Source organism: Anas acuta, chromosome 2, assembly GCF_963932015.1.
Source record: "Anas acuta chromosome 2, bAnaAcu1.1, whole genome shotgun sequence".
NCBI classification, from domain to species: Eukaryota; Metazoa; Chordata; class Aves; order Anseriformes; family Anatidae; genus Anas; species Anas acuta.
Window position 1 is genome coordinate 42,514,816 of NC_088980.1, and position 26,588 is coordinate 42,541,403.

At 38.1% G+C, this 26,588-nt stretch overlaps 1 protein-coding gene across 14 annotated transcripts in view; it reads left to right on the forward strand.

The window, feature by feature from the left end:
* RBMS3 (RNA binding motif single stranded interacting protein 3) overlaps positions 1–26,588 on the forward strand; it is a 697,130-nt gene that overhangs the window by 595,360 nt on the left and 75,182 nt on the right. For all 14 annotated transcript variants that reach the window (XM_068674436.1, XM_068674437.1, XM_068674435.1 and 11 more), the window contains 3 exons: positions 8,638–8,744; positions 18,838–18,884; positions 26,294–26,390. In XM_068674436.1, the coding sequence (XP_068530537.1) occupies positions 8,638–8,744; positions 18,838–18,884; positions 26,294–26,390 (251 nt within the window). The remainder of the gene's footprint in view (positions 1–8,637; positions 8,745–18,837; positions 18,885–26,293; positions 26,391–26,588) is intronic.

The following is a 26,588-nucleotide window of genomic DNA, read 5'->3' on the forward strand; positions in this document are numbered from 1 at the left end:
ACCCTGGAGGGTAGAAGGGAAGAGAAAAGAAGTTTAGTAAAGAGGAACTTCAACATCACTGCTGTAGCATATGCTTCCAGTTCAGGTCATAGGTTAGCAACCTGTGCTCAATACCTTCAATGCCCGTTGAAAGCATTGGAAGTACATTTACATCAGCTTCACTGGGTCTTGGGATAGTTGGATATTGTTCACTGCATCTCTCTTAGTTCTTCATCACACATGGCAGAACTGTCTGTGTAGCTGGTTATGGTTTAGGTATTCACAACGAAACAGTAAAATGTTTTGAAATGCTTTCAGGAATATTTTTGAAGTGTGGCATTTTTTTCATTTCATTTGGAGAAATCAACTCCTGCCCAAATGTATGTAGTCTAATGAGCCTCTGTGGCAATAAGGCAGCGGCATGAAAGTGGTACAAACAAACTAAAGACATTGGGGGAAAAAAAGTCATAAAAGTCAGAATCCCAGATAGTAATCAGCATTTGCAAAATATATACAAAAACTTTTTTAAAAAACATACTGTTTTTTTGAAAACTGTCACACCTGCTAGCTATTGTCAATGGAGAAAATCCTGATGTGGGACTGTTGCACTCAGTAATAATTATATCTGTATTCTACTAATCACTTGTGTAGTTTACAAAAGGGCCATGTAGGCCTGTCTTTCTGCAGCATGTTCCTTAGTTAGCCTGGCATCAGAGAAGTACAGAGGAGCTGTGGCATGTAAATTCCACACAAAAATTCATCCGACACAGGAGGAGGGTGAGTTGGTTTCTTAAGCAGCCACTTTTTAACAATGCCATTGAACAGTATGGGACTTTTCGAATTTAACCAAGAACCCTTTTATACCTAATCGTTTCAATATTTGTTTATGATCTACTTGAAAGATAATGTGTGAAGTGCTTTGAACAGCACTTCAGGAGTATTGTAGCCAATACTCCTTTCCAAACTACAATACTGTTTCAATTTTTGGTGCATGGCTCTTCCAGTCAGTCAGGAATCCAAGGGAGTCTATCATAGTGTTTTTGCAGGAGGTATTAATCTATATTCTAGGGTTTGCAATAAGAATTGGCACATTAAAACAAAGCATCCAGAATTTCAGTTGGTTGTGGATCTGTCCTAAAGTTATGGAAAATAGGGGTCTAAACACAGGTGCATTAAATATTTTCTGCAATCTGATGCACGTACTTGTTTGGTTTCGTTGCTTTGATAAAATGGCATCCTCTCTTGTTGTAAAGGCTCTTTGAGAAATTTTAAAACTGCAAAACAAATCACTCCTCAAAGATCCTGTTTCCCTTTCATCTAGTAGTGCAAAGTTGCAAAGAGCTGTCGTAGCACTGGGTGCAAAGGATGAACTACAACTAGTGTTTTTCAGCTTCATACCAGGGGACACACAATTGGGCAGAAATTTTCTGTGGCATCAAGTTTGACGAATGCACTTTCTCTGGCAGAAATCATAGTCCTGAATCTGCTCTTGCTCACGGTTACTTCAAATTTACTTTTGGCTTCAGTAGAACAGCCTTGGATTCATACTCATATTAGCAGGAGCCGAGCTTCTAGCCCCTAAAAATGGCAACTTAACCCAGTGGCTGTGAGGACAACAGGTATAAATGCACTGGATGTACTGTTAATTTGAGAATTACATCAAACACAGTAACAAAGTGACTAAAAAAAGAGCTGCCACACTCAGAAATCTCTTCGGTCAAATGGTACTTAGGCTGATGCCAAAATCTATACAAGTACTTTCAATACAAGTACTTAACGGTAAAGATTTTTTACGTTCAGCTCATTGCATCTGCACTCCAACTTCCACTGAAGTTGCTGGGAGGCTCTCCCTAAATACTTGGAGCTCTGATTCAGGCCTTCTGTTTAAAATAAAGGCAAAATGCAACATTAAAGAAGACTGTACTAATTAAATAGTTACTAGATAATAAAGTTAATTAATGAGCTTCTTAATTCTATACTGGATTTGTTCCTAATCTGTTCATGCCCTTCTACAGAGGCCAGCACTAGAGTTGGTTGAGAAATTGAGTTTGTTAAAATAAAAATATGCTGTTAGGTTACTACATTTCATTGTTGCTTTAATATTTCATTTCAGCTTAGCTATTTGGATTGATTTTGTATTTTTATTTAAGTTTCAATACTATACTGAAGCATCTGTTTCTATATGTTGTCTCCATTAAATAATGTATCTAGTTAATGGTCTCTGTTAAAACGGATTCCCCTTATCAGCAACATTAGAAAGGAACATTTTAATAGGCCTGAACCAGATGCTCTCAATCTGCTGTTCTGTTGAAAATTTAACAATGAAAATAGATTTTTAAACAGAAACAAACTGTAAAATAAATGGTGCAATTTCTCACAGAGAGCAGACTGTCATTTTTGATCAGCTCTAACAAGTCTTTGTGGGGGCTTCTGCAATTATATGATTAAGTATAGTTTTTCTGTGTGGTACATGGAGTGTTTCCATTGATTGCAACAAGACCTGGACTACGCTTCACAGTCGGCATGCTATTTCTCCAACGTATGCAAACAGTTAGCTGTTCTACCTGTTCTATGTAATTTCACAGAGTGGAAATGCTAACTCTGTGCTTGACATGCTACTTCTCCCCTGGGATTTATTTTCCTTTTCTAATATATTCTTGCTTTTTAGAAATAATTATTGTACAAAAAGATGAAAGGATTGCTTCCCATTTCTTAAGACAAAGAGGTGAACTAGAGATAATTACTTCAGCTATAATAGAGTTTATCAAAAGTAAATCACTTTTTTTTTTTTTAATTATTTTTATTTCTAGCCAAGCAGATGTTTGTTTTTTAATTGTTGCTTTGGGGTACTTTTCTGTTATGTAAAGATGTTTCCCCAATTTCCATGATTATATCGTGAAAGTGGTACGTGCTGGAAACCCAACACAATGTTAACTCCTTGTTTTGCTTTCATAATCAGCTGTGTAAGTGCAATTAATATCATCTAGTTAAATTCAACTGTAAGCCTACTAGAAGATAAACATGCTGTATATTGCTTCTGTGTATTTCTATAAATCAAAAGGCATCAGCTCTCATTCTGCACTATTTATGGATGCTTGTTTATGTAAAAGCACTGGCTCATACAAAAACACTGAGTAGCAAGGAATGATTTGGACAAGTAATAGTGCACTTTCATTATACATGTATGTATATACATGTATGTTAGGATCTGTCCTGTGACCTCATATCCAGCTTTATGAACTTCTGGGACAAAATCTGTTACTCCATAAAATGATCAACTCTGTTCTTCAACAAATCAAGCACTCTGTGTGGGATAGGATAATACATTTATTTGCTTCACTACTTAAAGGTTTTCTTACTCACCCAATGATTTGTCCTTACGTGTCCTTTTGTCCTTTCTTGTCACGTACCACCTTTGATAATTTTTCATCCTAATTTTCCAAGAGCAGAATAGCTATGGTTGTGTTCTACAATTTTCCTTGGATTTAGAGTTTTGTTTGTTTATTACTTGAGAATGAATAAGTACTGTGTGACAGAACTTTCATAGCAACCAGTAGAATCACTAGAGAAAATAGTTGCTCTATTGCTTGGGTCCTGAAACACAATTTTGAAACTTAAAACTGCAAAATTCATTTTGTAAATAAACTTTGTGGGCTTTGAAGAGACTGTAGTCCTGCTGGGAACGTCCATATCATCACCTCAGTTTGCTCTGTCCAGCCTTCCTTCTAAAGGTTTTATGTCTCTCACATCTCCCTCTCATATAGTGTATGAGTAAACAGGTCTACTTACAAAGTGGCTTTGATGTTACTGTAGGATGAAGTTTTTCTTAACGACTAAAGATGTTTGATCTGTGGCAGACAAAGGGGTTGATTCTTACATGGATGTTTCAGTCTGATACTCAATGTGATTTGTACATGAAAGTGTTATCAAAATACTCAAAATTTGAAAGGGAGTGAAGGAAAATAGTTATCAAAACTTGATCAATTTGAATGCTTACTGTAATTGTGAACTCAATTATTGCTCTGCTCCTTTTTTATTGTGGAGAAGGATTTGCCGAGGCTGAAAAATAAATTAATCCTATTTTCTCTTTAAAACATACTTTGAAAAAAAATCATTGACTGTGTACTGACCATTCATTGATAATAGCAATGACTTTCTCATCATTTTTCATCACATTAGCAAAATGAAGGAGTTTAAAGATCCACATGAATGTTCATAACACACTTGTTGCAAACCTCTGTACTAGAAATGTTATCTGCTTCCTGACATTCTGAAAAATATTCTGTCCTCAAAAATATTCATAGTGAAACAAGTTAAAATACATAAATATGTTCCTGTTATTACTTCTCTATATATTCTAATTCTTGCCATTGCTGGAGAGATGATGCCGTATGACTATGAATTGGAAATGGTGGCGGACAATCTTTTCTAAGTAACTCTGATGATAGAAAAAGTTACCGAGCACCTGAAATAATGAAAAGGATTCACTGAATGCAAATGACAGCTTTCATCTTCCCCATTCCTTTATGAAGCACATGTTCATGAATATACACATTTTTGCATATGTAGAAGCTCGAGTGTATCAGCCTTCCGATGAATGAAAGAATAAGGAAATTATGTATTCAGAAGTAGTTGGAAGTTCGCTTTTTTTTTGTTGAATTCTCCAATTTAATTGAAGTTGCTTTCCTGACATGGAAGATTCCCTGAGAGGCTGCCAAATTTGAGAAGGGAGCACTGTTGTCCCCATTTCTTTCCATATAAAGCTTTAGTCCTATTTAAAATACCAGCATTGCCTTTGGTGATATAACAGCCTTTTGGCAGTTTGGTGCTGTCTGTCTGCACAGTCTGTCCATCTAAAGTACCAGAGCACGAGAAACTGAGCTCCTAAGGGAGCTCTAACAATATTGACAGCCTCAATTGACAAAAAACCAGTCTCTCACTTTCACCTTCACTGAACTCTCAGAGTAAATTCAGGGCCTGATTGAAGAGAGATAGGACCTTAGCCATTGAGTTCCATGGGAACAGAATTTGAACACTAGCAACTGCTGCCCTCTCCTAAAGCAGTCCTGAATATCTTGGCAGATGCTGTTTAGAAGCACTATCAGTTTGATCCCACTTCCTTCTCAGGACTGAAAGCCAAGTTCAGGGCTATTTATGTCTTATTAACATAAGGCTGTGGATGGGAACTGCAGCAAGCATTTAAATCTTTTCCTTGAAAAATCGGCTATGGCTTAATGAACCTTGTTCAGGTTAAGCCTATTTATCCTTGATATTTGTATTTGTTACTGCCAGGTAGAAGTCAAAGAAAGAGCAGTGCCTTCTATCTTGAAGATTTTATCAGAATTGAATAGCCTGAAATTTGTCTTGAGTGAATCAATTCTCACTTTTCTGACAGGAAAATACCAACAGCAGATTTTCCAGATATACTTCAAAATATCACACATGCTCAAAACTTTGATGATGTCAGGAGCCAAAAAGAGATGTGCTTATCAGTTGAAAATATGAATGTTTAAAGATACACAAATTATGTTTTCTAGTATGTCAGCAGTGCAAAAGGTGAGGGAAGAGGCATTTATTTCCAGTTAGTGTATTCATACAGAGGAAAAAGTGGAAGGTTAAAACTCAGTACATAAATTCGGGAGTGTCTGTCTGGAATGAATGAGAGCAAAAGCAGAAACAGTTTAAAAGATGTCCCTTCTTTCTTTCCTTCCCTTCTGAAGTATTTGGGGGCATATAATAAAATATCCCACATCTACAGCAATACTTTGATGTTAGTCACAGTGTGTTGATATAGTTTGTATACTTTTGAAGTACTTTCTTTTTGAATTGACAACATTACTACCTGATTATGTTTTTTTTTACTTCTTTGGCAGAAGTAAATTGTCTATTTTTAAAGCACTTTTGACATTTCATGAAACCAAAAAGAATTCTACTTAGAAATATTTTTCCTGATATATAGAATATGATTTTTTTTTCCAGTTATTGGTATGTATTTGTTTAGTAAGAATGACTGTAGTAATGTCAAATATTCATGTGCATCTGATCTTGAAAAGGTTAGAAGAGCTTTTCTTACAAGGGATTTCAAGAGGGCTGAAGTAAACCAGATATTTGAGTTCTTTTATGTACTTAGAGCAACATATTTGACCTCTTGAGATTCTTTTATACTCAGCCTTATCTTCTGAAATAATAAATGTTGATTTCTGTGTATTTTGAGATTAGTTGCCATAGTTGTTCCCAGGTATAAACCTTTAAGATGTAAATCACTTCAGGGCTAATAAGACCATTTTTTTGTCTTGCTGCATGTGATGTGCTATGTGCCAGTGTGTGTGTTGTTTTTTTTGGTTTTTTTTTTGTTTTTTTTTTTTTGGGGGGGGGGGGATTGTTTGTTTGTTTGTTTGTTTTTCAAAAATAAAATCTGTCTTCCTGCCAGAACATTTTTTTATGTCTTTATGCATATGTTGATTGGCATGTGTTGATCTTTTCCTCAGAATTCCTCTTGGTTTGCTGTAAATAAAGCCTCCTATTGCAGAAATCTGTCTGTGCAGGGCATGGTTCCTTCATCCTTTTCCATCCTCTTCCCTAACCCAAAAAAGTCAGTACAATGTATTTTTCCACATTTTTTTCTAGTTGTGGGGTAAAGTTGTTTGAAAAATCTGTTCAATGATGTCTGCCAATCTCTGTCAACTTTAGAAAGGCCCAAGTTAGCAATAAAAGTTTGTCATATGGTAACGCTGAATATTGGGAAGTCCAGAAATGGCAAAAGCTTCCCATTTGTGGTTGGCTAATATATAGCAAGGATATGTAGCAAACCATATGATTCCCTTGCTTGCTGTACCACATCATAGTATATAGGCTAATACCACATGTGTACATTAGCAGATGATCATGGCACGTGTAAATTTGCAGCATTCAGATTGCTTTCGCATGCTTCTCCTAATGATATCATATGTTGATTGATAGTTGTTCAGTGCTTAAAACTAAAAGCTTTTGAAGCATCAGATGTGACACTTAATAGGTCTTTCTCTAATGCTGTCTTAGCACCTGCTCCTCCCTCACAATCACATCAAAGTGAATGTAAGTAACCGCTCTGAAATTATGCTGCGTTGCACTGTGGAGTAAAACTGGTAGAAGCGCAGGGCAATCAGCCCCATAACATTTCTCCATCTGCAGAAAGAATCTCCACAGCCACCTGGATGCTTTTAAACCTTCATTATTTAAAATTTCATATGGTTGGCTGAACATTGCTTCTACCAAAATCTGATACAATAATCGAAGTCAGAGGTGGGGAAAGACCTCTGGGGTCACACAGTCTAGCTTTCTGCCAATAATGGATTGTTCCCTGCAGTTCAGTTTCTAGTGACCTTGGAAATTACTAGCCTGGTAAAATGGTAATGAAAAAACAAAGCTGTTAAAGCTTCCAAAGTAGCCAAAGTGATGCTGTCCCAATGAGAAACTGTGTTTTTGATGTGAGATTCTCTATGTGCCTTGCTTGTTGGTTGCTGTTTTCAAGTGATCACAGTTTTGCTCTAAACTTTGTGACACATTTTGAGCTGGCTGTAACTAAGAGGTTGAGGGAGGTGAGCTTCTTCTAATATTATATGAGCTTATTTAATCCTGTAACCAAATAATTGTTTTTATTACAAATAAATGCCAGCAACGTGACTACCCCCCTTACTGTAAAGTTTCCCTCTTATCCCTGTCTTTTTATTCTTTCAACATTTCTAGCCTCCAGGAAGGGGAAAAGAAGAGAAAAAATATGTTTCTTGCCATTTCCCATTAAACCCCTGGTTAATCGATTACTTGTCATGCCTGGAAAAACAAAAGCTCCCAAAACCTTTTTTTTTTTTTTTTCCCAAAAACATCATATTTATATTTCTTTCACCCAAACTAATATTGAAAAACTGGGTAGGTGGGGGAAGATCGCAAGACACAAAGTTCCCTTCCTGTGGCACCCATTTGATGTATGGTAATTTCTTCACTACCAGGCCCTATTGTGAGCTGGGGTTTTGGGTGTGCAGCTCCAGGAATATCCATCGTTTCTGTGGCTCCAGCCTCCCTGACTATTGTATTCTTACACACTGAGTTCAGCTGGAGAGGAAAGGAGTTTTCTCAGCTGCCAACTTGCTTAAAAGAGGAGTTAAGAGGAAAAGAAAGCTAATTGGACTGTGCTTGGCAAAAGTCTCTTTTTTTATTCTGTTTATTCGGATTTTAAAGGATTGGGTGCCGAGAAACACAAAAATAGCGAGAACACTTACTCCTTAAACAGATCCTTGCAAAGTTTTTACAATAAGAACAGAAAGCTGCTTTAGTAAAACACTGTTTATCCTTACACTAATGCTAGTCATGAATACGTGTCTAACTTAGCTGGAACTAATGCCTGACTCTACTATTCCACTACAGCAACTTAACATTCTGCGTAGGCTGATTATTTTTTCAACAATATTTGCTAAATTCTTTTAAGGGCTGCCAGTATATATTTTTTGAAGCTTAGTTAGTAAGAACAGCTGCCAGTGGAGTCAAGGCTAAAAGAGGCAAAAAATATCTGCAGAAGGCAAGATTTTACTTCAAAAGATCAGTATTACAAAGCACTACTGTTGCTGGTATAATCACTTTCTTTGGGGGGGATGCTAATATAGACTGGGTTTCTTGTCTTCACAGCCCCCACTGAGCCTTTGCTGTGCAAATTTGCTGATGGAGGGCAAAAGAAGCGCCAGAATCAAAGCAAATACACACAGAATGGAAGGCCGTGGCCCAGAGAAGGAGAGGTAAGTGCCACGCGGCAATTATTTTCCAGGGGGTTGGGAGAAGTCAGCTGCAGAGCTGGAGGTCTGCCTTTCAGGGCTATGAAGAAATCAGGTTGAGCACAAAATGCAATAGTTTCACACAGAAAAAATGAGCAGTAGTGTATACGTGGGGGGAAGCGGGAGGTTTATAATAGTTCGTGGAATGTAAAGTTACAGGAAAAGAGAATTTCAGAGCTGGGTGTGGGACTGCGCACAGCCTTGTCCCACTGTGAGCCCTCTGTCTGCAGCCAGATTTGAACCTATTATTTTCTTACTGGTGTACCTTCAGCACCTGCAATATACCTCTTATAAACTTAGCATTTATTTACACCTAAGCAACCAACATTTTTTTTTTCTGTGTAGTTCCTGGTAATAAATTATTATCAAGGTGGACTTCTACAAAAGGGAAAGATGTACTTGCAAATGCAAATATATGCATATCAAAGTTTCCCAAAAGCTTGTCTGAGCTGGGATCTTCATTCTGTCCAAGACAAAACAGTTTACAGTAGCTTCAGCTCCATCGTGTATACAAATTAAATAAATATCAGTTGCTTTCTGCTCTGCTGTAAATAGTCTGTTACTGGAATTTCCTTTCTGTGTACTTGTACATGAAGTGATTCCCAATGTGGGTTAAATAAGAAAGAAATTTATTTGACTCTTCGAGAGTTTGTTTACTCTCCTTGAATGTTATTATAGGATAAAGACACTTGAATAAAGGAGGTGAATCTGGTCATAGTACCTTCTTATGCATAATTATAGCTGCAAAGGCAGAAGGACTTACAAGTATTTCCATCCTAAACACCTCTTGTTTGGGTTTATGATTGAGAATTCAAAGAAAAAGTATCTTGCTCAAATGCGAGCCGCTAGAATCAAAGCCTTCCCCTTCCCCTTTTCCTTCCCCTTCACGTTCTCCTTCCCCTTCCCCTTCTTCCCCTCTTCCTTCCCCTTCCCCTCCCCAGATTTACTATGTTTACTTCAACATTACAGTGCAAATAAACAAGAAAACTATTTGGTATTTCTGATTTAGTTGTTTCAAGAGGGTTTCTGCTTTTTGATAACGACTTGCTTTTCCTAGTTGGTACTTTTCAGACCATTAGCGTATGACATATATATATTCCAGCACAATTGGTGAACTCTTAAAAGAAACAGAAGGGCCTCTTTAAAGCATGGAAATTTCTCCCTCCAGCAAGGTAGTCGTTGCATACTGCTTCAACAAAAATGTTCCACAATATTTTTAGCTTTGTGGGCTGAAAGTGGCAACGTGGCAGCCACATTTGCTACAAGAGATTGCAAAAGTCTCCAAAGGTTCATTGCAGTCTCTTATGTTGTTGGTCCAAAAAATGGAGATGTCTTCTTAGAAGCCATTATGGTTTGTCAAGTTAAGGAGCTACTGAGAAACAAGCACTCAGGAATTACTTTAAGTGGTAGACTCAGGTCGTTCTGTGCAGGGCTCTGAAAAGAAAGCCATATATATATATATATGTATGCCTATAGGTGGGAGTAACAACCCCTGATTAAGGTCAACAGCTAAATCTCTCTTCAAATAGCAAATGCCATTGCAGCTATTATTTCCACTGTTCTATACTTTTTTAGTTCAAATTCATAAACAAAAGAATTTAAAGTCAAAGCCAACAAGCCACCATTATGTCTATGGCCACAGGGCATCAGCTTCTTACATCATGCGTAGTTCATTTTTTGCTAACAGAGTGGCTCATATTAAGGATAGCGATATCCCTGGGACATAGAGGCAGGGTGTGGCTGATGTATTAGTGAAATGGTCTTTCTCAGATTTACTAACCTCTGATTAATACCTTTCTAAACACTGGACTTTTACTACTCAAAGCATCAAAGACAATAATGCAAGCTGTTGGATTTCCTCCACAAGGTCATATAATTTTCTTATTTCCAATGTGAAATATTTCTATTGAATTAATCTTTTATAAGCATTAGTTTTTCTAGCTTTGTCCTTTAATGATCTTACTCTAAGCAACATGTACCATTCAGTTGTTCTGTGTGTAGCAGTGCTTAGTTAACTTTCTTACAATTATTCCTGTCAACTTTAATTTATCTAAAAAAGAACAGGTAGTGAGAAATAATTGATATATGACAAGTGTCATACTTCTGATTACAAGTGGAACCTGAAAATATTCCCTGCACCTCTGCTTTTTCTTGGTTTCTTCTCCAAAGGGGAAAAAAAATGAAACAGCATCCAAGAGGTTACTCCCTCAGTATTTCCACACAGACCAAATCCCATGAAGTCTACACCAAGATGTATTTGGCTATTGTTCAGATAAGCTTTTGCATTCTTAAATACTTACGTGAAGGGCATTTCTAAAACTTCAGAGGTTTGACCAGCATTAACGCTGAATGCATGTGAGGATTATTGCTCAGAAGGGCAGACTCCAGACAAATGACACTAACAGTTTTATCACTGGCCTCAGATTTTAGTATGCAGAGTAGAGACAGCTATGCAGAATACTCTGTTTTAGGGGGGAAATGGCAGGAGATTCAGTGGGGAGGAACAGATTGCTGCAGTGGTACCTCTCTGGCTATGCTGTTCTCAGAGGTTTTGCTCTCTTTTATGGAGAGCTTCTGTGGAACTTAATAAGAGAGGATTACTTTTTGGTAAAGTTTTCAGGCCATACTGCAGAATACAATAGAAAATCTTATTCCTGCCATACATTTTTGTAGATTGCTTCATAACCATACAGAAATACTTTAGCTGGCTGTTAAATTCTAGCAGCCTTGTCCTCTTGCAGAACACAGCCACTGAAATCCCAGCAGCAATATAATTTGGCTTGAAATTTTCACTTCATTGTTGAAACAGTCCTTTGCTTGGAGGGGGAACGATGACAAATTTCTTATCCTATGTATGGTTTGTGCAGCTCTTAGGAAGGCAACGGTGTGGTCTGAGTACCTATAGGCAGCACATCACAAAACCTACAGCTCTGGTGCTCTGTATAATCATCTAATCTTACTTCAGAATTTAAGCGTGTATGGATCTATACCATTTAAAGTCAAGTGTTTAGGAATATACTGAATTTCTCCAGGGTTTTTCAGATTTGTTTCTGTTGTTTCTTTTTCTACGTGGGGTTTTTATCCAGAAACTAGTTGCAATCAGTAAAGCATACCTCACCTTGAACAGCACATTTTGTCCTTATCCTTCCACTCTTGGTTGAAGCCTCAGGAAGCATTCAGCAGATTAAGTACGACATTTGACTGAGGATTTGTGCATGCTGACCAATTTCAGACTAAGGATCCAAGAGTTTAGATTACTGACGGCTTTTTGAAAGGGTGTTAAATAATGCATCTAACGTACAGGTGCCATAAAAGTACAGTGAAGCCTACAGATGTTGGAAATATTTGCAGAGAAATTCTAACCTAATAACTGACACAATTTCTGCCCAAAGTTTAAATTCTTTGATTTCAGGTTATACTTTTCTGAGTTGCACTATTTTCATGTAGTCGCACTGTTTTAGTTTCTGTTTTGAAACTTTCCCTGACAAGATCATGTTGAGGAAATGGTGATGGGGAGTAATCATATTTAAATTCTGTCTGTAAAAGATTTGATTTAATTTACCTCTGAATTGCAATTGACATGTCTAGAGGTAGATGACATTTCTCCAAAAAAAGTTCATTAGCTGAAAATGCATCCAGGGAATCGAGGGTAGTTGCAAATTGAGATCAGATTGAATTAAGAACTGCAACTTAAATTTTACAGCTGAATCTTTCATTGCAGATTTTTTTAAACTTTGATTATTTTGATTTTTATTTTTTTTAATATGCATTTAAGTGAGAGTTTGTAATTTATCTGATAGAAAAGAGGAAATCTCACATAATTTGAAAATAAATGAAATGCTTTGTATCAGTCCACAGTGATTTATTTTTTTTACAGTCACAGTATTTTGAAACCTTTTGACACTTCATTTGCAATCTTTTATAAAATTCAGACTATTTACATATTTGCATTGTCTTTCTTGCAATCACTTTTAAAGTATGAGTGTATATATCACAACAGTGACATACACCATTGAATGTGACTCCCTAGTCATTGAACTTAGTCTGCTGTCTATAATGATATTTAGTGCCATAATAGTTCTCATATTGATGGTTTTCTTTCTTCTGTGATTTGGGTTGCATTTTTGTTTCTCACTATGCAAGAGATTAACCTCCCATTTCCTCCCCTTCCCTCTCTTCCTCTTTTCCCCCAGTCTTTTTTTGTTTTCTTTCAAGATCACCCGGTGAAGCTTCTAAACAATTAAACATGCTTTTAATTGCACCTTAAAAAATAAGAAGACCTACTAGTTTTGAAAAGTTGCTTTTGTTAACAGTTTCTCTTTTTGTCTGCTGCTTGTTACTATTTTGTCTAATGCAAACAGTAATTTAGAGAGAAAAAAACATACAGTAGGTAATTTGAGAGATAAGTCGGGCATGGATTTTTTTTATGCTTCCAAGGAGATAGGTACTATTTAGTTGTTCTCGATAATCCTCAGTGTCTGGGGCTGATCTGTTTTATACCTGGACAAATTAGTTTCTCTTTCTGGTTGGAGACAATTGGCAAGTCTGCATAGAAATTTGTAAACTGTAGCACTCCTCATTTAATTCATCAGATAAACTGAAGTGAGAACAAAGTAACTCAACATCAGGAATAGAAGCTGTGTGGACTTCCAGTCGAGTTCTCTAGTACAAACTGTTTTAGTCATTCATTTGGGTTTCTGAACGTGTGATTGTGTCTGTCAGCTCAACCTCTGACCTACCGAGGTTCATGAATCACTTGACCAGTTTGACCTCAATATAATATATTTTGCTCTCCACAACTCCTTTCTTCTCAGAAGTTGCAGTTGCTTAAGGAGCCTGTGCATGTAAAAACAAATGTTTCCCTCTGGGGAACATCACTGGGAAATGCCCCATTTCTTTCTTATGTGTCTATATATTAAAGTGTCACAGTGACTATTGAGAATTCTCCTTCTCTGAAAGGGAAAGGTGTTTTTTATTCAGGATTAAGTTCAGAAATCTTTCTAATAACGTGGAGTATTTCTGACAGACCTGTTTTAAATAATCAAAGGAAGGAACCGTGCCAAGCTAACTTTGCTGCTGACTGAGTTTATTTATTTAATCAGTATTTTAAACAGATCTCATTTGGCTTGTTGGTTCCTTCCCCCTCCTCTCCCTTCCTTCTTCAAAGTGTTTTAGTTGGAGTATCTGCTGGCAGGGCACAAGAGATCCTTGTGCTATTGATGCCTGGTAGATCTTAGTGGCGGTAACAAAACAAGTACAAGAATGTCAGTGTTGAAATTTCAGTTGATTCCACTGGAGTATCCAAGAGCACACCCATCCCCCTGGGATGGCAGCTTGCAGTCTTCTGGCATGATAGGATGAGGGGATGAGTCAGAGGAGATGGAGCAGAGAGGCTTATCCTCTGGTCCAACTCCCACCTCAGTTCGCCACAGAAACCCCGTGAGTCCTACAGAACAATATTGTTTTTCCTAATCTCTCCCTAAAGAGGAAAAATCCAGGGAGTCTAATGGAAAGCCCACCGCATCAGTGGATTTCACCCCTTTTCAATTTGTTGGTCTCTCAGTGTTTCCACTGAGAGTGGCCTCCTGCACAGTAAGCAGCCCTACAGTGGCAGCAGCCTTGCTTTGCCTTTCATAGGCTCCTCAGAGCTAGTCTCCAGCCCTCCCCACAGCTCCTGGAGCTCTAGCATGGGCCATGGGCTAGCCAGAGCAGGGTCAGGAAGATATGTGGAAGATTGGCTTCCGAGCAAGAGACATAGGACATCTCTGCAGCAGGCAGATACTATGGTGAGCTACACACACAGTAAGGCCTCTACGCTGAAAGTATGTGATAACGTGTTGGTAAAGTTGTTCAGGAGAGCTGCCTCCCAGCAACACAGAAGGTATCATGCAACCCAAAGCTTGGTCATTTATAGGCACTGGTGTTTGTTCAAAGATGGAGAGTGGGCTGATGAAGGTTGTTCTTGGGAAGCGGTTAGAGAAATCTGGAAGAGAAATAACAAACTGATCTTATTTCACATGATGATCTTCACATGAAGATGTGATTGTTTTTTTTAATAATCACTCCACACCTTAATCATTTATTTGAGAGCTATACAAATCCAATTTACATAAGCAATGCAAATGTGATGGTCTGAGAGTCTCTTTAATGAGGCAAATGTGCTCATTTATGTTCAAATCATAACAAAGAGGGGAGGAAAAGCAGAAACAATACCTTTTATTCACTTATCTGAACTTGTTTGTTCAATGGTGTCAATAATTACAAAACTGCAGTAACAAAATAACATTTTTTTCATTCCTTTGTCCTAGATTCAGACACTCAAATAAAAAGGAGAGATAAATAAATGCACGTGGTTTAAATAATATTTTTAAAAATCAGTATTTTAAGCAAGTTGGTTTTATGTCTACCAATTGTGACATTCTAAATATAGCAGATGAGTAATCATTGAGAATGGTCTTTATCATTATGTGCAGAACTGATAGCAGCAGATATGCCTTTTAATTAATTGCTCTAAGGAATTGCATACTGAAATGTTGGGATGCAGAATTTTCATTCAGTAGGTGAGATATGTGTCCATTATCTGGCTGAGCGGCATAAAAATTCTGTAGTTCAGTCATTCCTTAATAGATTTTTCTGACAAATATTTTCCTGAAGCAGCATTTCATCATCAATGCCACACTCTCGGGTGGCATTTCATCAGGAAGTGTCACTATCAGAAGAAGGAATAAGACCCTGTCCTTCCACTGAAACATAAGCAAAACAGTGGATGAAAAGACCTAGAAGAAAATGCACTTCAGCACAAATGAGGACTGCTACAGAGGCATCGGCCAGTGCCTCGACATAGTTAATACCGTAGTAAGCCCAGTGACAGCAACATTCAGTGCTGTGTTTTGGAGAGAAAAAGCTGGACCTCTGTTGCGTGGAAGTCTGAGGCCAACCCTAATATTCTGTATTTGGTATTTTTGGAATTCCTGTTTGTGTGTTATGGAGGGAAGTGCAGACAATTTTCCAGTAAGTTTTTACTGCTCATCAGTTTTTATTCCTCATGAATGAGGATGCTTCAGACCATAAATCTTTCACTGGTCTAGGCTAACTGTTGCCTCTCCTGGGCTTCCAGCCAGCGTAATTTTGTAGGGAGGAATTACACAACTTGATGAGAAAGAAGTAAATAGTCCTCTCTTAGCAGCTATTTGAAATAGCAGCTGTTTAAGGCTATTCAGCAATGGCAGATATTAGCAATATTACTGGGGAAACTGTAGGTGGTGTACCATATGCACGTACTGCCACATGCTGTGCCCTATTTGTCTAATGCAAAACTCTCATTTACTGGAAAACATGATAGTGATATTTATAGCGGTAGCTGCAAAGTATTTGGATGGATTCTGGTAACCTGTCACTATGCAGTATGGATGTGGAGTGTGGGTAAGGAGACGACAGTCTAGCCTTTAATAATTCGGACTCATCAAGCCCATAATGGTCACCATGCCCCTTATTCACCATGTCCCATATAGTATGTAACAGACGTGAAGCTCATGTCAAGAGAGCAGAGCATGTGCAGTTTGTTTGCATACACCCAGATCTGGGGCATGATGGTGTTGGAGGCCAAGGTGAGGGTCTTTGTCATGAACATGTGCTCAAATGTTCATGAAAAATGTAGCTGAAAGTAGTGTAAATGTGTTTGCTGCTCTCGTGTGTGCAGTGAGCATTGTTACGGCTCCAGTGAAAGAACTGCTTCAATTTATCCTTTCTGCAGCATTATATTTATTTATGTCAAAGAAATTAAAATAAAAGCAGTTGTTCACATTCTCCTTTCCTCCCAGCCCTCTCTCCTTTGCTGAGGCTTTGTTCTCAGGTCACACTGGTCCAAACTGCAGGGTGGGTGTAGTGAGCTCTGATCCAGGCCATCCTGAGGACCGTTAAGTCTAGAAACTCCCTGACTGAGAAAGTTTAGATCCTCCTTTCTTAGGGGCTTTGAAATTGTTGGGTTTTGTGTTTTTTCTTAGTAGATGAGATGTTAAAATGTCAACACATTGATTTATAAAGAATCCCTTAAGTTATTTTTATTTCTTTTTAAGTTGTTAGAACTAATTTTTCTCTCCCTGTAGAGCTTGTACATACTATTTAAGTTGTCTTTACTACCACAGTAATAGAAAAAGAGAGCAATAGTAAATTTTACAAATGTTCAAAACAGAAAGGAAAATAGAGAGTATTTTTTTCTGGAAAATGCATTGAAAAAGAAATTCTGATGTTAATGTTTTATTGGCTGTTTTTTGGGGATGAACTCTATACTTTTCCATTAGTAACACAATTAAAAACAAACAGACAAAAACCATAATATTTATGTTTATTTATAAATATTAAAATATTTATAATATTTATTTATAAATGAATAATATTTATGAGAATATTTAAGACATAAGAAAACAAAAACAACCACAAAAAACAATATATGTATACCATACCTGATGATTTTCAGAGCTATTTTATTTTTAGGTCAAAATTAGCAATGGTTGTGCTCATCCTAAATGTGATGCTTTGGCATTTCAAGCTTGCATAAATAGCCATTATTCTTTTTCTTTTTATGAAATTAATGCATTTTTAAACACTAGTTGTGTGTCTTTGGCCTTAGTCTCCTGAATTATCTTTTGCTTGGGAGCTAGCGTGTACTTTCTTAAACCAACAGCATTTTCAGTAAGTGAAGCATTTGCCCTAGCATCTGCTTAAAAATAATGAGAAACATAAATTTCTTAATGACACAAACATTTATTTATTTATTTATTGGCTATGTCAGGTATGGCAAAGCCTACGCTTTCAAATCAGAAATGATTTTTGGCCTCTGAAAACTGGGGCCATCTCCTTGTAGGCTGGTGAGCAGCTGCTGGGCTAACCTGGCTCCTCCAGGAGTGCGGCTGGCTCGCTTTTGGCCCTTCACCAGGTCCCTTGCCCTGGCAGCTCACCTGCCTGCATGGGAGCCAGCCAAGCCCAGACACTTTCCTGACCTGGCTGAGCAGCCATCTGGAAGAGGGCAGATGCTGTTACTCAGATGTAGATGGATCCAGGGGTGTTAAATGCTCCCACCAGGAGCACAGATCCTGCTGTGCAAAGTGAACGCTGCTGTCTCATGTAGCATGCCAAGTGGAGAGCAGTGGCATGCCTTGGGGTGGGAGGGTGCCACAGCCATCTTCAGCTTCCCCCCAAAGGGAGAGGAGCATCCTGAGGAGTGTTTGCTCTCTCCTCTCTTCTTCCCACGTGGCCCCAGCTGCTGTGTTTGAGCCTGAGGTAGAGCAGGAAATCCAAGCTGCAGCCCTGCCCAGTCCCTGCCTTTCCTGCTGCACCTGTGGATACATTTGCTTAATGGTGGTGGTGGTGGTAGTTGTTAACTGAATGTTTTTTTGACATTGCCAAATCTTTTTGCACAGGTCACCATCTGCCTGGTGGTGAACAGCAGTCAAAAGGCTCTGCCCAGGCCATTAAGAAATTCTTTGCCTGTCCAGACCTCTCAAGTATATTAAAAGCTCAGATGCCTCCTTGTTTTGATTTTTTTTTTTTCTGCTTCACAGCCTACTTTTTGTTTCTTGTCTCATGGTAATGAATTAACCGTAAGCGGTAGTGACAGCCCAGGGAAATGACAGAGGCCTGGGGTCACCCAGGGAATGGCCTTGGTAGGAAAGATGAGACTCCTGCCTGAGAAGCTCTTGGGAAGATGGCTTTAGGGTATTTACAAACTACCTGCCTGACCCAGAACAGCAGGATTTGGCCCTGTCATGTTGTACTGTAAATGCATTGAGCTTGGTGGAGTCATTGACTGATACTGGGGCAACAAAAACACCGTTTGGCCTAAATGTTATGGGGAAGTGACATTGAGGGGATCTGTTTCTCAGGGATCTGGCAGGCAGGGGAGGGAGCCAAAGTGTCTGTGCTGCTTTGGGCCATCTGAGCTTCCCTGGAGAGTTTTCGATTTCTGTCGAAGACTGTGCTTAATGTCTTTTTTTCATATATTTTTTTTTTTTCCTGCAGTAATAGTAAAAATCTGTTTTTCTCCCCTAACTATGTGCAGGCTGGCATGGCTTTGACTTACGATCCAACAGCTGCTATACAGAATGGGTAAGAAATGCATGTTTTCTTATGCCTTTTTAAAAATTATTTTGAATGCCATCTTCTGTTTTCTCTTTCTGTGGTGAAACTTATTCAGAAGCAAATTCACTCAGTCGTATTTTGACTGAAGCATGTAATGCTATATTGTCAAGTTCTTCTTTTAGTTTCCCTTTTGTTTTTATACCCTCTTGTTTGTAATATCCATTTGAATGGGAAGTTGTTTTTCCTAATAGTTTCCATCTCTATTTGGCAAATCCCAGCGGTTGTCTTTTTAATCTCTCTCTGTCATGAAATGGAAACCAGTAAAGTTACTGGCTTTTGTTAAAAAGATCATTGAAAATTCAAGCATATTTTGGATAATAAAGCTGTTACTTAATCTGGGTCCTCTCTGCTGCCTGGATGGCTTCCATGGCATTGTCTGACTAGAAATGCCAAATGGGGAGAAATCCTTAAATTAGTGTGTAAGCAGATGAGACTTACACAGAATGTTGAATAACACTCTTCGTTTCTCAACTGACAATGCAAAGAATTGAAACTTTTTTCACATTTAGCAGAGAGGTTGCATCATCATATTATCTATCTGCATGATTACATTTTCAATTATTTCATGAAGCAGAAAAACAGATCCTTGAGATCGGCTATCCTTTCAGATAGATGAACAATAACTTGAAGAGAAGCAGGAAGTTTAGCCCTGAACTCTTTGACAACCACTCCTTGACCAAAGGGATGTTTGATATGATTATCAAATTCCATGCATACTCCCATCTACATTCTCCAGCTGAAGGGGAGAATGCATTGATATTGAGGATGGTTTTATTTGTTCAATGTTTGTTAGGGCACTAACAAGTGCCTAAGTGAAGCATCAAAAAGCAACAGCAACAACCGCAAAAACAAAACAACACTAACATTCACAGTAGCTTTAAAAAAAATCAGTATTAATAGTTTGCATATTTTGCATAATTGCCCTCTAAAAGCAGTATCATTGTAGGATGTTCTCATGAGAATGAGAACGTGATGTTCTCATGTTGCGGATGAAACAACCAAGATGGAGCAACTCAGAAAAAGAAGTTTTTTGTTTTGTTTTGTTTTTTCTTTCCTTTTTTTTTTTTTTTTCAGAGCTGTGATTTCAGAATCCTCTGGTTTTGCTTCTCTGTTCTGACCCCCCAAACAAGTCTTTCTTCTCTATCATCATTCTTTTCAGCTGGTAACTCATTATAGGCTATAAATAAAACCATCAGTAGTTCATAATCCACTAGTGTTTCATCCAGACAAATAGCTTTTATTTCAAAGGAATTCCTGTATGTTGTTTACATTAATGTTTCGGAAACTGTAATTTGGATGATCCTTTGATATGAATATAATTTTATTTAAAGAATATTTTTTCTTAAAATATGAAAGTTATTTTAGGTTTGTATATGCTTAGGAGTTCAGCATGCTCAGCGGTTTGGTCACTCACTTGTTCTCAATTGTTTGAATGACCATCACTGATCATTGGAAAAAGAAATAGTACCCAGTGGAAATTCAATCTCATAGTTGTTTTTTCTTTTTTTTAAGTTCTTTTATTTGTAAAGCATGAAACTGCATCATTGGATATCACTGTAAGAGCGACTATTAATTACTGCTTTGAAATATCTCTTCTTTCTACAGTGTCAAAATATTTTCAGTTTCAGCAGGACAAAACCATGTAATTCAAAATGTTCTTCTGGTGAGATTTGATTGCACACGGTGTCATGAGGAGTAGCTCTTACTATGTGTTGATTTGTCCACCAAAAGTAACACAGCTGTTGATCCATCCTTTGGCTACATCTTTAAAATTCTGTCCCCTGAGGATCACCAGGACCTTTTGGTTACAGTTTCTTTTTGGCTCCCTAGGCATTCCCTTAGCAGTCACTACATATCCTGTAGTGATAAACTTTTACTACTTTTCATAAGCTGCTTTACTTGCAAGTACAATAAAAATCTAGCTTGTGGGTTTTATTTTACCTAAGTCTGGGAGCAACTTGATGCGTTGCTTGTAAAATGTGCAAATGTGGGTTGTTGCTTGCAACACAGCAGATGGGATCATAGCAGGTGTGTGGCCATGGTGAAAGAGAGTTAAAAGTTCTTACATGCTATGAAGTGAAACAGGTCAATTTAAACATCAGGGAAGGTGTGTAAGGCAAACACATTGGTCTTCACGAGGACAATCTGGAAGTGAACACAAAGCTGATGCTTTCAGCCTCCTTGTCTTGATAGTGTACCCATTTTTACCCACTCACATGTAATACTTAGCAGTAAGGTGGACCAAATAGATAAGGTTTGCACAGAGCAATCTGTAACATGGAGACAACCTCCCTATAACAGGGCTAACGGTGCAGTCAGGTTATGCATGCGTTGTCCCTTCGCCCAGCTCAGGACTTGATGGGCTGTGATAAGCACATCTTGCTCAGTCCTTCAGGTGCTCACCAACAAAGAGTTTAGTAGACTGAGGAGATGGGAAACATAAACATACCTAAGGAAAGGAAAAGATTGAGGTGAGTTATGAGTTTCCAATAAAACTAAAAAGTAAAAGAATGACTGCACATGCTAACATTTATTAGAATCCTGTATAAGGTTGATAGATGTCTTTGCATTCTGATGTAAGTTGCTAAGTCCTTGCAGGGTATAGAGAGAATGGAAGCCTATTGGGGAGATGCATCTCTGCAGGTGTCACAAGATGATATTTAAAATTTCCAGCTCCTTAAGAGGTTCAGATTATACTGGATTTTGGTTAGGGGCATACCCAAGCCTTAGGGAAGAATTTGGGCTCTTACATGTTTTCCAAATGTAAAAGCAGGTTCTCATAGCTCACAGTGTAGTACTATCACTTTTATTATAGTATAAATGCATATTTGCCTTGAAAATCTATGGCAGAAATAAAACAAAAGAGAGAGATGGAGGCTTTCACTAAAAATAGCAAAGGCTTTTTCCCCACAAAGGAATAGATAATTTTCTTCTGAGTCTATTATGTTGTAAGGCTTGATTCTCCATTTCATTATATTGTTTTTATGCCCATGTAACTCTGTTTAAGGATCCAGTGGAGTTACATCAGCATAAAACTGGTGTAATGGAGTGGAGAGTCTGGCCCATAGTGTACCATAGCATTGCAGTATGCATTACCAAAGACATGGTAACCACACACTTCAGTAGATAAGCTCTTTTCCCCTGCCAATTGCTCCATGCCTTTTTTTTTCTTCTATAATCAGCCTTTTCTGAATTGCACTTACAAAGGTATTCAGGTTTTATTTGGGGGAGCTGTGTGCCTGTTGTAATATGCTATTGATTTTTCAATTTGCGGTATTAATATTGTTTTAGTAGTTTAATGCACTCATACAAAGAACAAAATAGAGCTCTTGTACTTGCACTGTAAAGATGCTCATTTAAAATGTTGCTGAGGCTTGAGTCCTCCTGGCTATTTGACTAAGATTGCGATGTACTGTATCAGTTTAATATCTGATATCTGGGGGACTATACTGTGCATTTGCAGGCCAATGGGCTCAATATTCAGATAGGTCTTTTTCATCTCAAACATCTGACTCTGTGGCTTATTGCAACAGAAAATTGCTGCTCTGATAACGCTCAGTAATACTCTTACATTATGTGAGCCCCAGGATACTATTTATGAATCTAACTTTTTCAGTACTGCCTGCAGGCACGAGGCATGAGCAAATGGTGTTTATTGCAGTGCAAATAGGGTCTTGCTCTTGTACAGATTCTGTGTGGAAGCTTGCACATTCCCCCATAGGATGGGAACCATATGGATTTTTTTTTCTATTTTTTTGGCAGCAAAATAGCGACCAGACGCTCCAGATAATGCAGTCCCCAAATGCAGAGGGAGGGCTGATGTAGGAGGGGAATGTGTGCTTTGTCTGTTAAGCAACAGACTGTTCCTAAAGCATTGCCTATGTGTGCCTGATGATATACTGGGAATGTGGTTCTTCTAACATCTCATAAAAATATTTTCTTTTGAGCCCTTTTTAAACCCCTCCTCATGACTGTCCAGGAACATCTTCTTGCCTCCTAGTAATCAATTTTTCCTGTGTGTACAGAATCCAGGTGTGTGAAAAGGACTATTTTAAATGCAAGTGCAATGACCATTTTGCCTCTTCCCTCCCACCTACCTTTCTAGGCTTGTGCTTCTAGCAAGAGAATTGCAGTCGAGGAGCAGGGATGCTGGATAGCACCTGCAAAAAAGAGCTGCATGGGCCAATATAAGGATGCAAACTGCAGTTGCAGAAAATGCATCTGAGCCTTCTGGAGAACTCTCCTTAGGGCTCACAGGTCAACTACCATAAGGCCTACAGCTCTCAAAGTACAGTCAGTACCAGATACTGTACATTTCAGTGCAAGGAAACATTGGGCCATAATTGAATGGCATATCTAAAATGAGTCACAGCTAGTATAATCCGTATCTCTTTCCACTCCTTATTCTGATGTGCATGTTCCAATGACTGAGAATCTTACATTCCCTTGGACTTCTTAAAACATCCCTCTTCCACCTCATGTCACTTCTTCCTGAGTCTAAAGGATTGCTAATGCAATCCCAAGCCCTGGAAGGATAAAATCAAATATAGTAAGGTCAGCAGCTGAAGATCTTGTTGGGGTGCTGTAGTGTTTACAGCAGAGCAGACCACTCTGCATAGCAGGATAATTAGCCTGTTTGTATGTAAAGAGAATACAGGGAGATGCCTCCATGTCCCTGGGGTGAGACCGTGTTGAACCCTCTTTGTGAGCCAGCCTTGCTGGAGCCATGTGTGATTGCATCTCTGTGGCAGGTTGAGCATCCTGTTGTGGGGGATACTCTGCTTGAACCTATCCACAACATACCTCTGTACTTCACGTGTGGCAGAGGTGGCTCCAGAATATGCTTCTTCATTTCTTGCTCTGTTGAATTCCTTTAGGGAATATCCAAATCCTTTTCTTACATCCCTTCCGGCATCAGTGATACTGTGACAGGAAGAAAAACCTTTGTCTCCACATATAAAGGATTCACGATTGCAAAATGTTTGACCTATAGCCTGTCACAGTGACTTGGATTATTAAACTTGATTTATTATTATTTAAATTGAAATATATGAACTGGATTTTCTCACATTGTCATTTGCTGTGTCAAATTTCGTTCCTTTCTCTTCTTTGATGCTCTGGTGCATGCATTTTCACAATAAAGCTGAGTGTCCTGATAGTATGTTTTATTTGATGCCTATTTGAGAGCATTCCAAACTGCGACAGATAAATGGTATTGGCAGGGGTGTTGGAAGGGTTGTATTTTTCACATTACCAGAGTGTATATTCTACAAACTTATGTACTATTCAGATAACTGCATCCTAAGCTGAAAATGAAATGGTTAGCTGTCTGTCAAGTTCTTGGCTTAGCACGCATTTTCTGTAAATTTGGTAGTATTTGCTTGGATTTATTGAAGAATTTATTCCAAAGAGTCAGCATTACTTTTGAATGCAAAGGTTTTTGTCCCCTGCACCCACCTTTTGTTTTTGGTGTTCATGCAAGGTGTGAGCCGAGCATCGGTGCCAGGCTGAAGGATGGAATTAGAACAGACTGAAGAAAAACGTGTTGTTTTTTCTAAAGAGTTTTGCTTTTACACTGTCCTCTGGTTCAAGAGGCTTATACATGTATGTATTCTATTATACATTTAACCTACAGAGTAAATTCTGTCAGTCTTCTGCCGAACATTTTCATTTGCCGCACAAAGCGCTTCTTAGTTCATCCACTTAGCAACAGCATAGCCAAAGTGACTTTTGGTTAACCTTCATCCGGGAAGAACTCCCCTGTAACGGGACTGAGACAACATGCACATCATCCTAATGCCATAGATAAACTTGGCTAGCACTGCAAAAATCCTTCCCCCACCAAATTTGTGTGAACATAATAGAGTGTAGTTGATACAAGCAGAGGGATATAAATGTTTCTAAGTTCTCATAATAGAATATACACAAAACTGGGCAAAGGCACAGTTTTAAAATAGTCTCTGTGCGAGCATTGTAAGGGCAGATAAATGTTCCTAAAATAGCAATATATTTCTATTAAACAAAAAATCACTCAGACGCCACCTGCTGCTTTTGGCATTTTAAAATCTTACTTGGAATAGAGAGAACAAATGATTGCTTCTCTGTCTCCCTCTCCCCTTCTAACTTCAAATGTTTCCACCCAACCTTCAGAGATGGCAGCCTGTTTTCCCAAGCCTATTGGTTGGATGAACTCGGTGATTATTTGAGCCTGCATGCAGAATGAATGCATCCAGTCTGAACTAGAATGATTAGTACTAAATCCGGGATGCCAGGGCGATCAGGAAATAGAGCACTTGTTTAAACACCAGTAATGATTTTTTTGTTGTTGCATGGCTCTCATAGAAAGCTACTGTTGATTGCCTCAGTGCGGGGAGAAGGAACATAAAAAGGCAGAGAGTGTAATCCACTTCACTGTTACAGAGAGCATATGTGCAAAATCTTCTGGTACTTGTAAAGGTTGGTGCATGCTATATCTGCATGGGATTTGTATCAGACCCAGAGGACATTGCACAGAAGTATGGTTTCTCTCTCTCTTGAGGAGTCAAAAAAGTACTTTTTTTTTTTTTTTGGTTTACAGTTAAAATTGAAAAAAAAAAAAAGGAAAATAAAAATAATCTTTATGAGCACACAGATATTAAGTACTTACACAATACACCAGCAGTGATATTTTCCAAGTGATAATTTTATCAATAATCATTTACCCACAGGGAAATAGAATGAATATAACATTTATTATCGTCAAGCAAGAGATAGTGAAACTTTTGTTTATAGCATGCAACAGTGGAAATAAAAACAACTAAATCTGAGATTTTCAGTGCTGCCTGGGGCATTTATACTCATAATTTTTGATAAATTTCACCAGAAGGTAGGTTTTTAGCTCTCTATCTAGATGAATATGAAAATTTCAGCCAGAGTTTCTGTAATCATCCCTTAATAAAATAAATCAGGCATATACATGGAATGTGTTATTCTCAGCACTGAAGCATTAAGATATTAAAAGAAAACAGTACTGCATGTAAAAATGAAATCAGTTATCATTGTCTTCAATATCGTGTAAGAAATTTCCTTTCACTAGATAGCACTCTGGAAAATCAGCTGTCTTTGCATTTCAGATAATTACTTCTTGTGTTGTGAAGTTCTATATTTGTGCTAGTTGAAGTGAAAAAAATATGCTTTGTGTAAATATTCCTCCTCCTTTCCATTTTCAAGATCTACTCCGTGGAGCCATCACATTGTCTTTATTGTGGTTTTGGAAATAGATGGACATAATTACCTGTGTAGACTCTTTTTGTCCTTGCCTGGGAGGCAGGGAATTATTCAGTCAGAGCCTAGCAGTCAAAAGGTTCAAAAATCTCGCTTTTGTTCTTTGTTTGCAGATTTTATTCCTCACCGTACAGTATTCCAACAAACCGCATGATTCCACAGACATCAATCACACCATTCATTGCTGCTTCCCCTGTCTCTACATATCAGGTACGTCAGATTTGTGCTTGTCTACTATGTTTCCCATTTAATTATGTTTTGGATGTTGGATGAAGGCAGAGTGGATACCACAGAAAACTGTGTAAGTGCTTGCGCTCTTGAGTCACACTTTAAACAAAAGGCTTTTTAGTAGTATTCAGGTATCATTTGGTTTAGGGTTTTGAGTGTTTCCTGCATTCTTAAAACTAG